The sequence below is a fragment of the Phaseolus vulgaris genome, chromosome 8 (genome assembly GCF_051622355.1).
Source record: "Phaseolus vulgaris cultivar YP4 chromosome 8, ASM5162235v1, whole genome shotgun sequence".
In the NCBI taxonomy this organism is placed as follows: Eukaryota; Viridiplantae; Streptophyta; class Magnoliopsida; order Fabales; family Fabaceae; genus Phaseolus; species Phaseolus vulgaris.
Window position 1 is genome coordinate 6,764,543 of NC_143505.1, and position 17,986 is coordinate 6,782,528.

The following is a 17,986-nucleotide window of genomic DNA, read 5'->3' on the forward strand; positions in this document are numbered from 1 at the left end:
CAGATGAGACTGCAGGTAATAGAGCTCCTAAGTAAGCAGCGGGATGATGTGAAAATTTTAATTTGAATGCTCTGTTTGTTTTTAAAACTTTTGATGTATATATTAAAATCTCTATGAAGAGGGATATTTTTTTTAGATACAATTATAAGATAGTTATATATGTTCATATGTTAAGTAGATAGTGTTTGTTTTACTTTTATTTTATTATATATGGGTAAAATTTTGGAATGTTACAAAATCCATCACCATGAAGCCACAACAAAATTATATAGATTGTTAACCAAATTCAAAAAACATTTTAACTTTTGTTTGCAATTGCCGTAAGTGATCGTGGAAGTCGATAAAGTAATGACTATAACATCCTAAATATTAATTATAACATAACTATTTTTAGATTTACATGTTAGTCAACATTTTATATCTTTATAATATATTATAAAAATATATAAATTTTGTACAGTAAAATACATTTTTATTTAAGATTATTAAAACTAAGTTCTTAATAAGTTAATATTTTAGAAAAGATTTTCCAAAATTTTCTTAGACAATTCTTACCGAATAGGTTCTACTTCTATTTGTATGGTAGGTACATATCAAAGAAAAATATACAAGTGAGTAAGGTCTTCATTAGCTTTAAATATCAAGCTTAATAAACTTAACATAGACAATAAGACATATTACTTTACCTAAAACCATAAGACTCATTGTTACTTTTTCAACAGACATATTTATGACATTGTCGAGGATCACATAAAGTAATAACTATTAAGATATGTCATATTTGTCTTAACTAATAATATGTACACATCCTTTAAACATATAAAAAAAATGTAAAAATAATAATAGAGTAAAGGTAACCTTCTTTTCCAAGTTCATTAAAAAATATTTACTTTTACTTTACTTTTATTTATGCATTCCTTTAAATTATAAAAAAAAAATATGATATTTAAAATAAGGTGTAATTATCTTTCTTGTCCCTACATTTAGGGTCAATATTCAATTTACTACAGTATTATTTTTTAGATGTGCGTAAGTTAGTTCCTTTTGTTAAATTTCTACCAACAACGTTAAGTGTTGATAATGTGACATAAAGAAGAGCACACATTTATAATAAGATTTTGTGACGTGGCAATTAGAGGGTTTGAAAGATTAAACATAATGAAATTGGAAAAAAGAGATTAGGATTTGTTTAATTGCAATTTGGGATTTAGGAGATTTGAATTCTTGATTGTGGTGTAGTGTTGGCAATTTGGATTCTTGATTCTTAAGCTTAGGTATTCTTCACTTTCATGTTTGTGGTACACTGTTGGCAATTTGGATTCTTGAATTCAAAAGGCAACTTGAAGATCATCTTAGGATTCATCTTAAATTCAAAAGCCTACTTGAAGGTCCAAAAGACAAAGATCATTATGCAGCAAAACCAAAGACATATTGCAGCAAAACCAAAGACAGATTGCAGCAAAATCAAAGGCAAGGATTGCATGTTCTCATATGGGTCTTCGTTCACAATCACCGTCGTATGCATCCAAATCCTCCTCGAAGGTGTCACACTCTTCACAAAGAAGGGCATCAAGGATTGAGGGAGAGTGGTGTTGTGCATCATCGCTAATAGTCATTCTCATGCTTCCCTTCTTCTTCAATCTCCTTTCCTCCCATTTCATTCTTCCTAAAAGTTAAAATATAAAAAAAAAATCCATATAAAATAATGTCGCAATATTAGGTGTTCAAACTGCACAGTCCAAGTGTGCAAACCAATGTCACTATGTGTGTCATGTCATCAACACTTAACGTCATTGGTGTAAACTTAACAAAAGGATGTACATTTTTTAAAAATCTTGGGACCAAATTGATTTATGTAGAAATTACTGTAGTAAATTAAATATTGACAAAAAGTATAGGGACAAAAAAGGTAATTATTCCTTAAATAAATAATTAGACGAGTCTCGATACCATGAGATAATAAAATAACAAAAATCTAGAGAAACACCCCTTACACTATCAATCATATGTTATTACATGAAACATAACATAAAAGAAAAAAAAAAAGACATGAAAGATAAGACCAAACTTATATAAATAAATAAAAGAAAAGTTCCTATAAGAACCTAAGCAAAAGGATATATAAAAAATTTAGTATATTAAAGATAAACTCATTACTCAACTATAAAGATGTGTTTGTTTCCAGTGTTTTATTATTGACAAAGAAAGAAAGGAACATATCATATGTGTTTGTATTTGGTTATCCGAGTGGAAATGTGAGTGTAGAAAAGCAGGAATTTACCTTTTCTCCATCCTCTCATGTCCCAAGCGATTTGCAGAGTAAGCTATAGTGAAATATATTGCCCTTAAATAATTTTTTATACACATATAAAATAACACTTTATATATTATAATAAAAAATTATATATTTATAATCAAATAAAAATAAAATAATTAATTTTAATAATATAATATAATAGTAATAAAATAAACATATTTATATAATAATAATATAAATGTATTTATATAATAATAGTAAAAGAAAATAAATTAGTAATGTAAATGTAAAAACTATGAATATGAATAATAGTAATATATTTAAAATTTAAAATAGGAATAATAATAATAAAAAAATTATAAACAATAATAATAATAAAAAATTACATATTTAATAATAATTAAAATAAATTTATTAAATAATAATATTAACAATAATAAAAGTTAATTTTAGTTTTGATTTGATTTTGTGAAAATATTTTTTATTTGTGTTCATATCAAAACTGGATTTTATAATTATAATTAATATAAATTCTATAATTAATATAATATTATAACTAATATGCATATTATAACATTTTGAGTAACTATATTATTGGTGTAAAATATTTATTATAATTTTTATCAATAAGATAAAAGTTAATTGAAACAGAAACCATTTATAGAAGCTATTTAGTACTTAGAAGCTTTTCAAAAGTTTGTTTTTTAATATGTGTATTAATTAATTTTAATTTATGAGAAAATTATTTTGGTAAAGTAATCATACGTTTTAAAAGTGATATGGTAGGAAATGAAGAAATGTGATTAATTTATTAACATTCTTGTTCGTTTATCAGCGATCCACAATCCACGGTGTAACCATTATCATCTCCATTCAAAACAAATTTATTTGTTTATTTTGTAAAAAGATAAGCTTTTACGTCACGGCATAGTGGAGGCTGTTGGGGTGCGTGTGGCAAGAACCAAAGCGACCCAGTTGTGTTGAATCTCTTCACGATACTGATCCAATCCAAGCCCAATCAAACGGAGTTAAGAACTTTCAACGCGTGGCACGTTGACATTGGAATCATCGAACGGTGTTAGATTAACATTTCCATTTGTTTGGTTGCTCCGAAAAGAGAGGACCAAACAAGCCCTTATCACAACTCTATCTACCGTAGTACAGGCCCAAACCAAAAAGCTTCCTCTCTCAATTCCGATTCCCCAGCACAATTCCCATCCCCAAACAACCTTGGTTTGGTACTCTTCTCTCTCTCTCTCTCTCTCTCTCTCTCACACACACACACTATTGTGTCTTTTTATTCGTTTAATTAGTGTTGGGAATTCACGTGCCCCAGTTGTTTGATCCTTTGACCTTGCAGCTTGAGATACTAAAGTTGCAATCTTTGAAGATGGGGTTTGGGAGTTTTGATTTTGGGTCAACTTAAAGGGGTGTTGATTTCATAGGGTCGTATGATTTGACTTGCTGGGTTGGCTATTTATTGTTGTTGTGAATGTTGTGTTGTTCGTAGTGTGGTTGGTTGCTTTGGAAATGATAGAAACGATGAGGGAAATCGAAGATTTGAAGATGTGGTTGTTGTTAAAACATAGGAAGGGGATTGGTGTAACTGGACTTCGGGGTAGTTTAGATGGATTGATTCTCTTCCTCCTTTATCCTATATCACGTGCCAAACATGGCGTAATTGAGTTAAGCCTTTTTGTTTTGACAACATGAATCTTAATCCTGATTAATGGAGAAACTTGGATTTGATGTTTTCCATATTTTTACCTAGATAAACCTGATGGTTGTTGTTTTGGGTGAATTCTAACTGCTAAGTACCCTGGAGACCTGGTCAATATGCAGAAGTTTGTCTTGTTTTTTTTTTTATTCTCGCAAATAAACCCTCTCTTCTCTTGGCTTTGAACTTGAAAATAATTCTTTTCAAATCCTATTCTATTGAAGCTATCTAAAGTTAGAGGTAGAGTATTCGTGCAGTCGTTCTAATTTATTCGTCATATTTGTTGGTATGCCGAAGAACAACAGATTCATAGAAAATAGTGGTTTAGTGATTCTATATAACAAAATGTGTAAATTTCCCTACCATAGAGTTTCAAAAATACCTCTTAAACCTTGCAAGATGTGATCTAAAGTAGTCACATTTGGAAGCACTAATACAATAAGTATGGAATTTTATTCTTTTCTGCTGAGCTGCCCTCACCAAATATCTTCTTATTATCACTTACCCTATTTATTTCCAAGGGTGACAGTTTAGGAGATGTCTTCTTGTTTATGAAGAACACAATTGTATTGTTTGATAGCTGACGCCACTTAGTGGAAAAAAACCTTTTGTTGTTGAGGAGGATTAGATGGTCAATTAGTGGCTGCTTGAGTGCTTTGAAAAGGTTATTGAATTGAGATTCCAATTTTGAATTGCCAACTATATTTTCTATCATTAAATTCAGGTACAATGAAAAATTACTTCAAATATATACAGATGATATATAATATTCAATGTAAATAATTTAAAGTAGAGATAGATAAAACAACTTAAGCAGAAGTCATACAAAAAAAACTATTAGTTATATCTAAGTTTGTGAAGTCTTTATTTTAGAAGAATGAATACAAAACAATTGAATAGCTAAATGAACTACATGTATTGAATGATTTTGTGACAAAGAAAGGTGAAATAATCAAATAGGATATGTTCACAAGTGTTCTTTCAAATTCCTATTCAATACACATTTAATCTCATTTTCTTTTCATGGGAATTGGTGAAAAGATAGAAACATACAAATCATTGAATTGTATAGTTGATACAAATTACATAGGTTCATTTATGTATCATAAGATACAAAATCATTTAAATTTCTTTTGGTGATACAAATAGGTTAGACAACCAATATGTATCAAACCATAAGACTCAAATAGTGAATTGTAATATTCTGATAACTATGCTCTAAACAGTATTTGTGAGAATGGATTTGTGGTTTGAGGAAATTGAGGAATATTCAAGCAAGGAACAACTAGGACTTTGGTAGGGTGGAGATTAACAAATTTGTGTTTCTTAGTATTCATTATGAGAACTATAAAGCTTAACAACTTTGTTTTTAGAATGTGTATACATAAATTTTCATTCTCAATTTAGTTTTTTTTTTTTCACGATGATTTTATATAAATGAATATTTTCTAGTTTCCCAACTAAATTAACAGATCCTGATCTGATCTGATAAAGTAGTTTTTTACAGAATTGAGGGGCTGTTACTCTGTGTTTGTGAGGTGGTAGAACCTACTTCATGATTTTGTCCCCATATTTTACCTACCACTTGAGCTTTGAAGCTATTGTAGTTGAAGATTGTATGCCCCAATAGGTTAGAATTGGACCTTTACAGGTTATATACATACTATAATTTAACATTCTCAGTATACTATTGTTTAGTTCCTTTCATGGAGATTGAGAGAATGAATGAAAATGAAAAGAAAAATGATTTTATTTAGTAGTAAATTGAAATCTGATGAAATTGTGTTTGCCTTGTGTTCTTCAATTTTTAAATACAAACGGTGTTACTATTCGATTTCATGTTTGCAAGAAGGATGAGTTTTCAAATGCACATTCATTATAGAAACTCAAACTAGACAGTATCGCATGAATGATGTCACTTAGATAAGTGGAAGGTCTACTAAATGTTCCAGCTAATTGATTATCGCGCTTCTGTGATCTTGATGAAGTATTTGTGGAGGTGCTAAATTGTAATTCTCAGAAAGATTTTCATAATTTTTAAAATTATGATAATAACTTAGTTCTTACTGTTTTAATATTAGTAGCATTTAGTTTATGAGTTGGAGTGTTTAACAAGTTAATCTGACACCTTTTTCTTTTAAAAACAAAAACTCTTTGCAAAATATTGCTGCATCAAGTGAGAGCTCTGAACGCCATCACCTCCATATTTAATATGACAATATCACTCTTTACATCACCTACTCCTTTTCCTAATTTAGTTGACATGAACTGTGGTGTCATTTTGTTATATAGCAGCAATTAGTGTAGAAGATGAGTACGTTGGATGCAACAAGGGCTGAACTTGGTCTTCTTGTTTTATATTTGGGCAAGGCTGAAACAAGAGACAAAATATGCAGGGCAATTCAGTATGGTTCCAAATTTGTGAGTAACGGGGAACCTGGTACTGCTCAGAATGTAGACAAGACAACCAGCTTGGCACGAAAGGTCTTCCGTCTCTTTAAGGTTAGGTTATTTTTAATTTCCGAGTTTTGAAACATTTTTTTTCATCTGTTCATAACTTCATATTTTCTTTTTCTCACTTAGGAAGCTTCTGTATAATGATATTTCATTCTTTTGTATAATTTTCCTTATATGTATCCCCTTTGATTGATTTGTTTAGAAAAAGACTAGAAACATGTAGTATGCATAGTTTTCTCGTTTTTTTGGGTTCCAAGGTCATAATCAGAGAAAAGGATAAATCAAACACAGTCAAATATTGTAATTTTTTTTTATAGTATTAGCCAGTTATAAAATTCGAACAGTCATTTTTGGCAAAAAAATTAGGTGTTTCAAACTATTGAGTTCATGCAATGACCAGTACTCTTCACTCTTTAATTTGCAGTTTGTCAATGACCTACATGCTTTGATAAGTCCAACACCACAGGGCACTCCCCTGCCCCTAATTCTGTTGGGAAAGGTATGAGAACTGCAAGAACATTTAATCTTTTCTCATCTTTTTTTTGGTTACTATATTATAAGTGTAACGTGCCTACTGATTTTGCTGATGACTAATTTCCATCAGGAAACTTAGTTGGCTACCTATAACAAGGTTTCTCTTCCCAACCAAGTTTTTTCATCTTTGTTTTATATTTCAGTCCAAGAATGCACTTCTCTCCACTTTCTTGTTTCTTGATCAAATTGTGTGGCTTGGCAGATCTGGAATCTACCAGGTAGGAAATAATAAAATATGTTTTCTTTGGCGTCATGTTCGTTTCTGTATTATATAGAAATCATCTAGCAGTGTGTAAGAGTTTTGCGTCTAACTACAGAATAAAGAACGCACAGATTTAATTGGCCGGATATCTCTTTTTTGTTGGCTGGGTTCCTCGGCGTGCAGTACCTTGGTTGAGGTTTGTAGCTTTACCTACCTTCATTGATTCTAACATGCGAGCATTTATGCCCTCAAGTTTCTTCACTGTTTACCCTTGTAATATGTTTTACTTTGATCAGCTTGGGGAGCTTGGAAGACTCTCTGCATCAATGAAGAAATTAGAGAAAGAACTCAAGAACAAGAATAAATATGATGTATGTTGTCCATGCACGTGTCCAAATTCTTCAAACTTTCTGTTTTTTGTTTTACTTTTGGACCGTGATTGCGTTACTTTTCTGAGTATTTAATTACTTATGTCTGCAGGATGAGCAATACCGTGGCAAACTAAACAAGTCAAATGAGAGGACTCTATCACTTATCAAAGCAGGAATTGATATGGTAGTAGCAGTTGGACTGCTTCAACTGGCACCCAAGACTGTTACTCCACGTGTTACTGGGGCATTTGGATTTGTATCATCTCTAATATCTTGCTATCAGGTACTTGCTAGTATAATTGTAGCATGCTTCTTCCTCTGTGCTTCTATTTTCCGTCCCTAAAACCTTGTATCCATGATCTATATGTCCTCACAAACAATAACCTTTTTGCAACTATTGACCAAGAGCCAAAAATTGCAGACAAAATGAGTTCTTGATAACTTTTTCTCAAAGACAGTAGAACCACATTAGCAACGTTTCAAATTAAGTTTTGTAATAGTTGTGTCTGTTGATCGTTTGAAGGTTATGGTTTTTCTTTCCTGGGTTCTTAACATTCTTAGGAGTAGCAGTTTCACTAACAAGAATTTCTGGTTTCTGCAATGCAGCTGCTTCCTGCTCCGGCCAAATCCAAAACTTCGTGAAGTATGGGGAATAATAGAATGGTTCTGACGAGGTCTCATTGTAGTCAAATAATTATATGAATTGGTCAGAAAGTGTTAGTTGGTGAGACCAATTTTCATCAGTCACAATTGCTCCCAAAAACTGCTGTGTAGGGTATCTATGCAATGCAACAATAATATGTTGCTCCATAATCACATACATATTTGTCAGCCAAAAGACATCCAACAGCAAATTATTTCACCCCTTCCCTTCAATGTTTTATTGTGTTGTCAAAACGGTTCTTCAGATAACATCAAATTGGTCTTTGAAGGAGAAAATGAATGCGATGAATTTCTCAATAAAAGGACTCATTTGATGTTTATAAAAGGTTAATTGTGGTGTTCTGTGTTGAACAGATGAATGAATGGTCAGTGAAATGGGGTTGGTGTCAAGACACTTTTGAATTGGATTAGATCAATCTAAAAATATATACAAACGAAACTTACTTTGGGGGAAAGTTTTTCCACGTCTCAGCACCAGAAAAATTCTAAAATAACCATTCTTTTAATATCTCTCAAATCTACACATTACATTATATCAAATCATTCTAAAAAACCAATTCAAATTAATATATATAATTTTAGAGTATTTTTTTTATCATAATTATTTTATAATATTATTATTATTATTTTAGTTTAAATATGATACATAAAATTAATTTCTTTCATTATTTATAAAATTTATTTATACTAATAAATATTAATTCTTTTTCAAAATTCACGTGCATAGTACAAATTCAAAGACTATATGAATGTAGTCTAAATAAGAACACAAACAAATATCAATGTAATCTAAATAACAACACAAAAACTTGTTAAGTGTTGCATATTTTTTACTTTCTATATTTATTCTGATTTTTTATTTAAGAGACCAATTACAAGTACTTCTATTGTCTACTTTGATGTAATGGAAGCTTATTCAATGATAACAAAATGCAATCAAAATTATTTATTACTGTTTTCTAATTTTTTTTATCAAACAAAATTTATATAATAAATATAGTATATTTTTAAAATAAATTCCGTTGCACCAGTAAAATTACTAGTAACTTGTTAATTTTCAGCTTGTCAAGAAATAGATTTGAAAATTAGATCGGACTGAACAAATTAACTAGTTAAATAGAATTTGTCAGCTGTTTATTAAGGTAAATTTATTAATTTTATACGTTAAATTACTTGATTATCTTGAATATTTAGAACTTAGAAATGTTGCCAAAGATCTACCTCGTTGAATGATTAGTAAGTTAATGATGATTAGGTTTATACCACTTAATATTGAATTTATGAAGTTACATATTTGGACGAGGACTCAATCTTTTATATAAAAAATAATTTTTAATAATTAAATTAGAGAATTTTATCTGATCAAAATAAATATTTCAGTGAAATATTATAACTTCGATTATAATATTACCAAAATAATTTAGTGGGATGTTATTTGATTTAATAATTACCAAAATTATAAAGTAAGAAAATCATTATTAGATTTGATGAAGATCCGAAAAGCTTCGACTATACTTTGTCAAATTTGTTTTAAAATTCCTTAAGGAGATTTTTGTTGAGAAGGAAAACAAAATAAGTTATTTATTTTCAAAAGCATTTAAAAGGTAATGAGAAAAGTTTTGAAAATAAATTATCAAATTAAATATGCATTTAATGATTTATATTTAAAGTTTTTTTAATTCTATTAATCAAATAGTTATAAAATTAGTAGTCTAAGAATACACGTAGAATCTTCGTGAAATTTAGTAAGAGATTTTGAAATTCCAAGAACATATTTTTCATTAACTTTTGCTCAATATTATCTTCGCAAGACCTGTTTAAAGATAACATTTTCTTATCTTAGTTTATTCTAAAAACTGTTGTTTATTGTTTTTACTTTTATCTTTCTTTCATAATTGTCTACAGACAAGGCAAGGCAAATACTAAATTCGAAACATAGTCAACTGTCATTTAGGCACAAATAAATAAATTATTTAATTCTATAATTTAATGAACCATTACTTTTTTTTGGTAAACAAACCCTCAACAAAACAATTTGCATTCACTATTTATTACTTAATAAGTGCAAAACCTTAATGCTGTCGACCAATAAAAAATCAGCATTTATATAACTTCTAAGAAGATCATTGTAAAATTCGATAAGCTTATCATACTTGTAATTTATACTTATAGTTAGTGATAAATGAAGTTGTCAACAAAGAGCATTAGATGTTAAACCCCATAATTGAGAGCTCAAGTTTCAAGCATCATGTTAAACCGCAGATAAAAAAGGCGCAATATTTGTCCAACATGATATCTACAAGAGAAATAAATTCTTAGAATCAGATGAGTAGCAAAGCAGAGAAAGACCAGATTTTTTTGAAGGGTAAACATAAAGAAAACAGGAAAACTAATTGGAATGCAATCACTCCTCGCCTGGGGAGATTCTAATTTTTTTCCCTTTTCTTTATTTAGGAGGGGATTATAAAAACAAGCAAAGATCAGAGGGCAAATTCTGGATCAAAATCATCAATATCGTATTCATCCTCATCCCACTCATCTTCCACGACTCCTACTCCTTGTGCACGCAATATAGTCACAATCCGCTGAATATCTCCCAGTCCTCTTTGCTCGTCGGAAACATCTTGAGATTCATTTCCAGATGTCACTACCGGCTGATGGTTGGCCAGCTGGTCCCTCTTCAACACAAACATTCCAGAGGGCTGAAGAATATCCACATTGAACGGTGGTGACAATGAGCCTCCCAGAACTTGAACATGAGAAACACTGCAATCACAATTTTCAAGTAAGGAACTAAACAAAACTATCTGTAATATGACTTGTGTCACATTTTTAAAGATAAAAAGGACATTAAAACCTAGCACTGAATCTGCTCTGCCACTAATTAAGTTTCATAAAACCTCAACAACAAAAGAAGTTTGACAAATAGAGACCAAAAGGAAGAACAGAACGCACCACATGTATAACAAACCATCCATTTCTTGTCTCTGTACCCTTCCCAAAAGCTCAATCTGCAAGATACCCCCAATACAAAGCACAGGTTCTGGAAGCTTGAACTTCTGTAGTCGGTTTTCCTGTTCACAAGGATTTTTTTCTCTAAAATTTATGTAAAGGGATACACAAAAAAAATCATCAAAACATTGATGCTAATAATTTTAGAATCAGCCAAATATTCCTTCTTATTGCATACGAATGTGACTTTGGATAATTCATTATGATTTATGAAATGTGCAACCATTTTTATTTGAGTCTTTATGTGCGATCTGCCATCCCACAATAGCAGTTGGGGAATTGACTCCTCCATATCAGTCAACATGATGCTTAAATACGATTTTTAATATTATGGCTAAATGAAATAATTAGTAGCATAGTGTCACTAGGGATGAAAATGACAGAATAGGGAAGTAACCATTTGAATAATAGGAGAATATCAAATAGCAGGTCATGCTGGAATTTGAATAATACGCCCGTTCTGAAACCTAAAAGGCTAATGACATGAGCCAGTGAAGTAACCATAGGAAAAAGGCCCAATTAGAAGATTCACTTCCTAGTATATTGACCTCCCACCCAATGTATGTTAAATCTGATGTACTCTGTTTTTTATTTGATAAAAAATAACCACCAAATCACCATCTATTGCCAACAGTTAGATTTGATGTACTCTTGGTTGAAAATGAATGTAGAATTTTTAATTATTTATTTACCTCAATCATTTTAGCCAACTACACGATAAGAGAAATTTAAGGCCATCTGGTTGCTTTTCCAGTATTGCATCAACCTATCAAGTGATTATAAAATTTGAAAATCTTCGAAGGAGCAAATGATCCTCTTAGATTTAAATTCAATGTAGATATGTGTCTGGCATGGTTTCGTCCAATAGACCAAGGATGATTCACATTATTTTCAACAATGGAAAGGAAACTGGGAGACAGAAGCAAATTTTACTTATGGGTGGACATCTTATTACATCATATCATGTGGTAAAGAAGAGGGAAGAGTTATGAAAGCTCCCGATGACACATATGATGTGACCTTCTTAAACAGAACTTAAAAGAGATTTGAATTAACATCATGCAGAGAGTATATGGTGTACAGACATAACAGTGCATGCATAAATTTGACAATATGTGGCTGTACTAAAGACCTAATAAACCAGATGATGATGACAAAAGACAACAAACAATAATGAACATGGTGATTTATTCATAAAACCAGGTCTTGCTTATCTGATGCTAAAAAATAAGCCTAAGTTACATTAAGACTTTTTCAATATTCTGTTCTCTTCAATCAAAAGCATCACATTTATAACACTAGGGAGTTCACTGGTTATAGAAGGGGGTTATTACAATTTGGGACAAACTTCCGAGTACAATCTACAGAAGAGTTAGCATCCTTTAACAGGAAATATCTACTTTTTCACACAAGCACTGAGCAATCAATGAAACAGAAATTATTCATTGGAAAACAAGTTGACAAACTAGATAAGATGTAAGTTAAATACCTGAGACATTGGAAACTCCGGTGAAGTATAGGTCCACACAAACAATTCTTCATCGAAAGCATCTAAAGAGTCTTTAGGATGACCCATTTTAAACCGAACAGAGTTTGCTGAGTATATTGGTGACCCCAGCTGAAAGTGAGCTAGAAAAGGCATGATATTGTTAGCAAAAAGGAAATGAAAGTATAGAATAGATGGGTCAAGTCATCGTTTGTGAATATTTTAAAGAGCACCTTGAAAAGGCTGGATATTGATTTCTGTAATAACACAAATTTGAGAGACCAATTCGTACGTTAATGTCTCAGGCACATTGGGATTACTTTGTCCATCACTTGACCAGTAGGAATATCTACCAGAAATGACATCTCTTGGTTCAAGTGTATTATCAATGCTCTCCTGAGGAAAGTTATCAGTGCTAGAAGCACCAACTGTCTTAGCAATGCAATTCATTGCAACAGATGACATGAGAGCTTTACCTAAATAAGAAAAAACTCTATGTTCTCTCTGTAGCACTAGCCATTCCATAGAATAACTAGATCCAACCTCTTCATGTTCCTTTGTTCCATGTTGATTCAGTTCAACAACAAAAGCAAATCTAGATAATTGAGGAAACATTCTCAAGCACAGCTGCTTGCAAAGACCATTTGCAATCACTGCAAGCCAAAACAGTGTTGATCAAATTTGAAACGTAATGTATAATTCAAGGCAACAAGGAACTAGAATTGAATTTTCATGAAACTGATGCAACAGTTGAGAAACAAAAGCATAATTTGAACTAGTATAACTCACCAGAGTGTCTCCAAGATCGCGAGACACAGGTGACACGAACAAAATCAGCAGGATCATCCAGGCACATGAGTATCTTAAGACACGTATCAGTATCAAGATAGGTGATAAAATCTTTATGATATTCCATTGTGGACATGATCGTGAACAAACAAAATTAGGAATCTTCTCAAGCCGGGTTGAATTTCCTCGTAAAGTCAACTGTAACAGCCACTTTATAGTGTAAAACACAGATACTCAAAACAAAAAGTATGGTCTTGTTTTACAACTTTTTTATGCACAAATTGCTTCCTTTTCATGAATGGTTGAAGCCAAATTTGAAATAAATACACCCATATCTAAAAAATTCGGAAATTTTCACCCCCTTTATTTTATCGAAGTTATAGCATAACAATGGGGATACAGAGATTGAAAACTCTTCCACCCCACAGGCTAATCAAACAATGACACAAACAGGAAATGATTGAACATATTGCAAGTGAAGGGTGAAAAACGTTAGCAACCCAGCACTAAACCAAGCGATATTAAAAAAATGAAAACCAATTGAGTAATGGGCTATGAAATTCAGACCTTTTGGGTTAAATCTCTCGCAATCAACACAACATGGGGGGAAATTTCGAAAATAAAATTGAATATAATAGAAAGAGAAAAAAACTAAAAATGGAAATTTCTGAAGAAACAGGGGAAATTGAGGGTAGAGGACAAATGGGTGATTGTGTTGAAGATAAAAGAAAAGAAAAAACACCTTTGATGTGTAGAAGAAAGCATATCCGTTGCTGCAGAAGCGAAACCCTAGAAGTAGACGATAGAGAGAGAATGGTAAGTTTGATGTTGGTACGAACAAGGAATGGCGAATAACCTTACCAAACACAAAGCTTCATTGATGCTCAATTATTTTATAGACAAAATAAAACCGTTCAGAATTGTCTCCTTTATGTCTTTGTAAAATATAAACAAAATTCTACTCGTATGAATATCTATATTGTATAAAATATGTATTTATACAATAATTACAGTATAGTTGTATTGTTACTACAATTATTAATTTTTCTGGTTTTCATATACTAATAATTACTCCGTTTAATTTTTAAATTGTTACCCTTAACCAAGTCATTAATTATGCATAGGTGATTATGCCCATATGTGTTTTTTATTTTTTTAAATATTGGATATAAATTATATAACGTTGTTTATATTTGTGAAAGGGTAAAGAGTGAGTTTAATACAATTAATATTAATATATTTGTTTATATAATAATAAAAATTATAGTTTTCATTTATAAATTTCAATTTTATTAATTTTGTTTCATCTCAATTAAGGTGATTCAACACATATTTAATTTTTAATAATGATCACATATATTTATTAAAGAAAAAAATAATATTAATATGTAATAATTTAAAAAAATAATCAATATTAATATGTAATATTTTTTTAAGAAACCACTAATAATTTTAATTGTACATATTTAATTATTAATGAAGTTTTAAAAAAATAATGTAATTAACTTTTTATATTAATATTGTAATTTTTTATTATATAAAAGTAAAATACATTAATACTTATTGTGTGAATTATTATTTATTCTTTAATAAAAAAAATACATTTGCGTCTTCAAATTTTGGGAAGAGCCCTAGTTTAGAGAAAATCAAAAGTGTAGGAAGTTTTTTTTCACCATATCAATTTCAACTTATATTTTATTATTTTTTTAAATTTAAAATTATTTTTTATTTTGGATTTAAAAATTTGGAATTCAAAATTATAATTCAAAAGTCAAAATTTATTTTGGAAAAGAAAATCCGAAATGCAAAAAATACATTCCAAATCTAAAAAAGCATTTTAGAAAATAATTTCTGAAATTAAAAAATGTGTTATGGAAATCCAAATGAAATGTATTTTGAAAAAGAAAATCCAAAACACAAAATGTAAAAAAGTGTTTTGGAAAATAAAATCAGAATTTAAAAATGTGTTCTAGAAATCTAAATCCAAAAACGTATTTTGAAAAAGGAATTCTGGAAGTATTTTTTTATCTACACCCTTTTTATTTAAGGTTATTTTTGTTATTTTAGAAAGATATTTTCGTTATTTTACAAAAACATTTTTATTATTTTAATAATAAATTAGATGCAAGAGTTGAAAGTTGAAATTGATATGGTGGAAGGAAAATTTATGAAAGTTGAATAGTAGAAGATGATAGCTAGCTGTAAAAGCCCACGTCCACAAGTTTAATATTCATCATTGATCTTGAAGGTTTTTACTTCGGATTTTAATTAGAAGTTGTAAGTGTATTGTTGAAAATCAAGTTATTCTACACAATTGTTAAATGACATGGAAAAACTAATTATTCAACATTAGCCATGTCCTAATCAAATGTGTCCTTCAACAGCATATTCGAAGTTAGTAGCTTTTTTTTCTTTCTTTTTAATATGTTATCTATTTTGAAAGAATTCCTCAACCTATAAAATAACAATTTCAATCTCAAACATGTAGTTATATAGTTGAAAATGAAATACACTGCTAAATAATATTAAAACATAACCAAATATGTTATTACTTGTTCAAAGGTTGCCTGCGTTTGATGTTTGTTTTATATAAGACGTGTGACATTGCAGCTTATTTTATATAACAACACCAACTAAAATATAACATTAATTAACCAAAAGAAATAGGTCAAACGACTAATAAAATCAATATCTCTCATAAAAAATATCACAAAAAATAATGGACTATTGGGGTATCTTATGTCTCCTAATAATAGTTACTCCTCCTTTCTAGAACCTCTCTTAAGCAGTGATCATCTAATAAGTATTCTTGAAAATGGTGTATTGAAGATTTCACATCAACTAGAGATTAGGATATTTCATTGTATATAAGTAGGTGCAAACCTCACATCTTAAGCTGATTTTATGAGGTTGAGAGTTAGGCTTAAAGTCCACTTTGTAATATGGTATCAAAGAAATTTTGAGCCTATCCTAGTGAGTGTTTGTTGGCCTTATCGGGCCACTCGCTATCGAGACATTATCCATTGATGAGTTATTGGATGTAACTTATAGTTTTTGTTTTTTTTATTTAGTCAACAAGATTTCAATTAGTGTTTTAAATGAAAAAGGGGAAATTAGGCCACAAAATTAGAAAATACGATTAATATTTACAACTAAAGAATGTGTGAAAATTGTGGTATGCAAGCATATTCTTTAACCTACCAATCGGGAAGAAGGACTTGCAATGCTCATCACTGTCATTATAATGACTACTACAGAGTGGATTCCTTCACAAATAAAACAAAAGTTGATTTATAAAAAAAAACTACATAAAAAGGCTGATCAAAAGAGGGTTGCACGTAGGGAGTAATAATTGTGTTATGTGTGGACATGAATTTGAGACCATCAGACATTTATTCTTTGAATGCAAATGTGGCAGTGGGAGCTTGGAATATATGCAGTAGATGGATTAGGATTATGTCATCTTTCCCTAACTCAGTTAAAGATCATTTGGTTCAGTTTTTCAGTTCACAGCCTGGTCAGAATAATAACAAAGTTTAGACAAATATGTTAGTAGTATATATATGGACTCAGAAATGTGATTATGTTTAAAATAGCTGGATGAAGAGGAATTTTTTAGCAGGGTTCAGCAGAGGGCTTGGGTGTGGATTTCGCGTGTACATCAACGACTCCATTCTCACACCCGGTTGCTCTTTGAATCCGATTGTGTGTTTAAAATATCCCTAATTAAAACAATGTAGGAGGGGTCGGAGGAAAGTCTCTCGTTTTTTAATTTTGAAGGAGTCAATGGAAGGTTAGTATTAAGAAGTGAACTTTAAACCTAACTCAACCTGATAAGCTCATAAAATTCTCGCTAAAATAAATTCTAAAACAACTTTGATACTACATTAAGAAGTGAACTTTAAGTCTAACTCAATCTTTTAAAACCGACTTATAAGATCAGCTTTGCACCCACTTATATACTATGAAATGTTTTAATTTCTAGTCGATGTCTCCAACAATGTAGAAATGTAGAGTGACTTGTTACAAAAGACAAACAAAGTTTGTTGAAGGGTATATCTGTATTGGTGTGATTTGGGCTCAATCTATGACATGGTCAACTCCGGTGTATTCTATGAAGATAGGTCCTGCTCTAGCAATAGGGAAGTCAGAATTTGGTTCAAGTTATAATAGGAACAGTGGGGTTAGTCAGTGATGTTCTGTGTCAAGGGATCAGTGTGAGGAAGAGTATAGGTTCCTCATAGTGGTATTAGCAGGATTTGATGAGAAAGCTACGTTTTAGGAATGCTTTTGTTCTCTGACCCAATAATTATGGGGGCAATATCTTTGCAACAGAAGTATGAGGAGTGAGTGCTGAGCCTCTGCCATGTTCAATTGTCGGTAGGTCCCAATACCACAGCAGACTCTATATAGCATATCAGAAGCACGCAATTTGGTGCTGTTGTATGTGTATACAAAGCAGGTAACATCCAAGCGCATTTGAGCTAGGTGTTCCCTG

The 17,986-nt window shown here is 30.6% G+C and overlaps 2 protein-coding genes across 3 annotated transcripts; one reads left to right on the forward strand and one right to left on the reverse strand.

The window, feature by feature from the left end:
• The first annotated feature begins 3,093 nt into the window (after nt 1–3,093).
• LOC137826738 (peroxisomal membrane protein 11C) lies at nt 3,094–8,503 on the forward strand. 2 transcript variants are annotated; one of them, XM_068632869.1, is made up of 8 exons: nt 3,094–3,495; nt 6,267–6,476; nt 6,856–6,930; nt 7,109–7,183; nt 7,283–7,363; nt 7,464–7,538; nt 7,648–7,821; nt 8,145–8,503. In XM_068632869.1, exons 2-8 carry the CDS (start codon nt 6,285–6,287, stop codon nt 8,178–8,180), a joined length of 708 nt encoding a protein of 235 aa, XP_068488970.1. In that variant the 5' UTR covers nt 3,094–3,495; nt 6,267–6,284; the 3' UTR covers nt 8,181–8,503. The 2 variants fall into 2 exon arrangements, with proteins under 2 accessions (XP_068488970.1, XP_068488971.1); XM_068632870.2 differs by having other exon boundaries at nt 3,176–3,495; nt 6,270–6,476.
• A 1,922-nt stretch (nt 8,504–10,425) lies between these two features.
• Nucleotides 10,426–14,409, reverse strand: LOC137823879 (F-box protein At4g00755). The gene is made up of 6 exons (XM_068629188.1): nt 14,231–14,409; nt 13,489–13,686; nt 12,933–13,352; nt 12,703–12,842; nt 11,157–11,275; nt 10,426–10,967 (listed from the first exon to the last, which is right to left on the reverse strand). The coding sequence occupies exons 2-6, from the start codon at nt 13,622–13,624 to the stop codon at nt 10,682–10,684; spliced, it is 1,101 nt and encodes a 366-aa protein (XP_068485289.1). The 5' UTR covers nt 13,625–13,686; nt 14,231–14,409; the 3' UTR covers nt 10,426–10,681.
• Between the last annotated feature and the right edge of the window lie 3,577 nt (nt 14,410–17,986).

Excerpts from the sequence above, each read along its gene's own strand:
- LOC137826738 (XM_068632869.1), top strand. The coding sequence starts at position 6,285 with ATGAGTACGTTGGATGCAACAAGGGCTGAACTTGGTCTTCTTGTTTTA. Across the intron at positions 6,477-6,855 it reads AGGTCTTCCGTCTCTTTAAG|TTTGTCAATGACCTACATGC; the intron begins GTTAGGTTATTT and ends TTTAATTTGCAG. Across the intron at positions 7,184-7,282 it reads GCAGATCTGGAATCTACCAG|AATAAAGAACGCACAGATTT; the intron begins GTAGGAAATAAT and ends GTCTAACTACAG.
- LOC137823879 (XM_068629188.1), bottom strand. The coding sequence starts at position 13,624 with ATGTCCACAATGGAATATCATAAAGATTTTATCACCTATCTTGATACT. Across the intron at positions 12,843-12,932 it reads CAATATCCAGCCTTTTCAAG|CTCACTTTCAGCTGGGGTCA; the intron begins GTGCTCTTTAAA and ends TGCCTTTTCTAG. Across the intron at positions 10,968-11,156 it reads GATGGTTTGTTATACATGTG|TGTTTCTCATGTTCAAGTTC; the intron begins GTGCGTTCTGTT and ends TTGTGATTGCAG.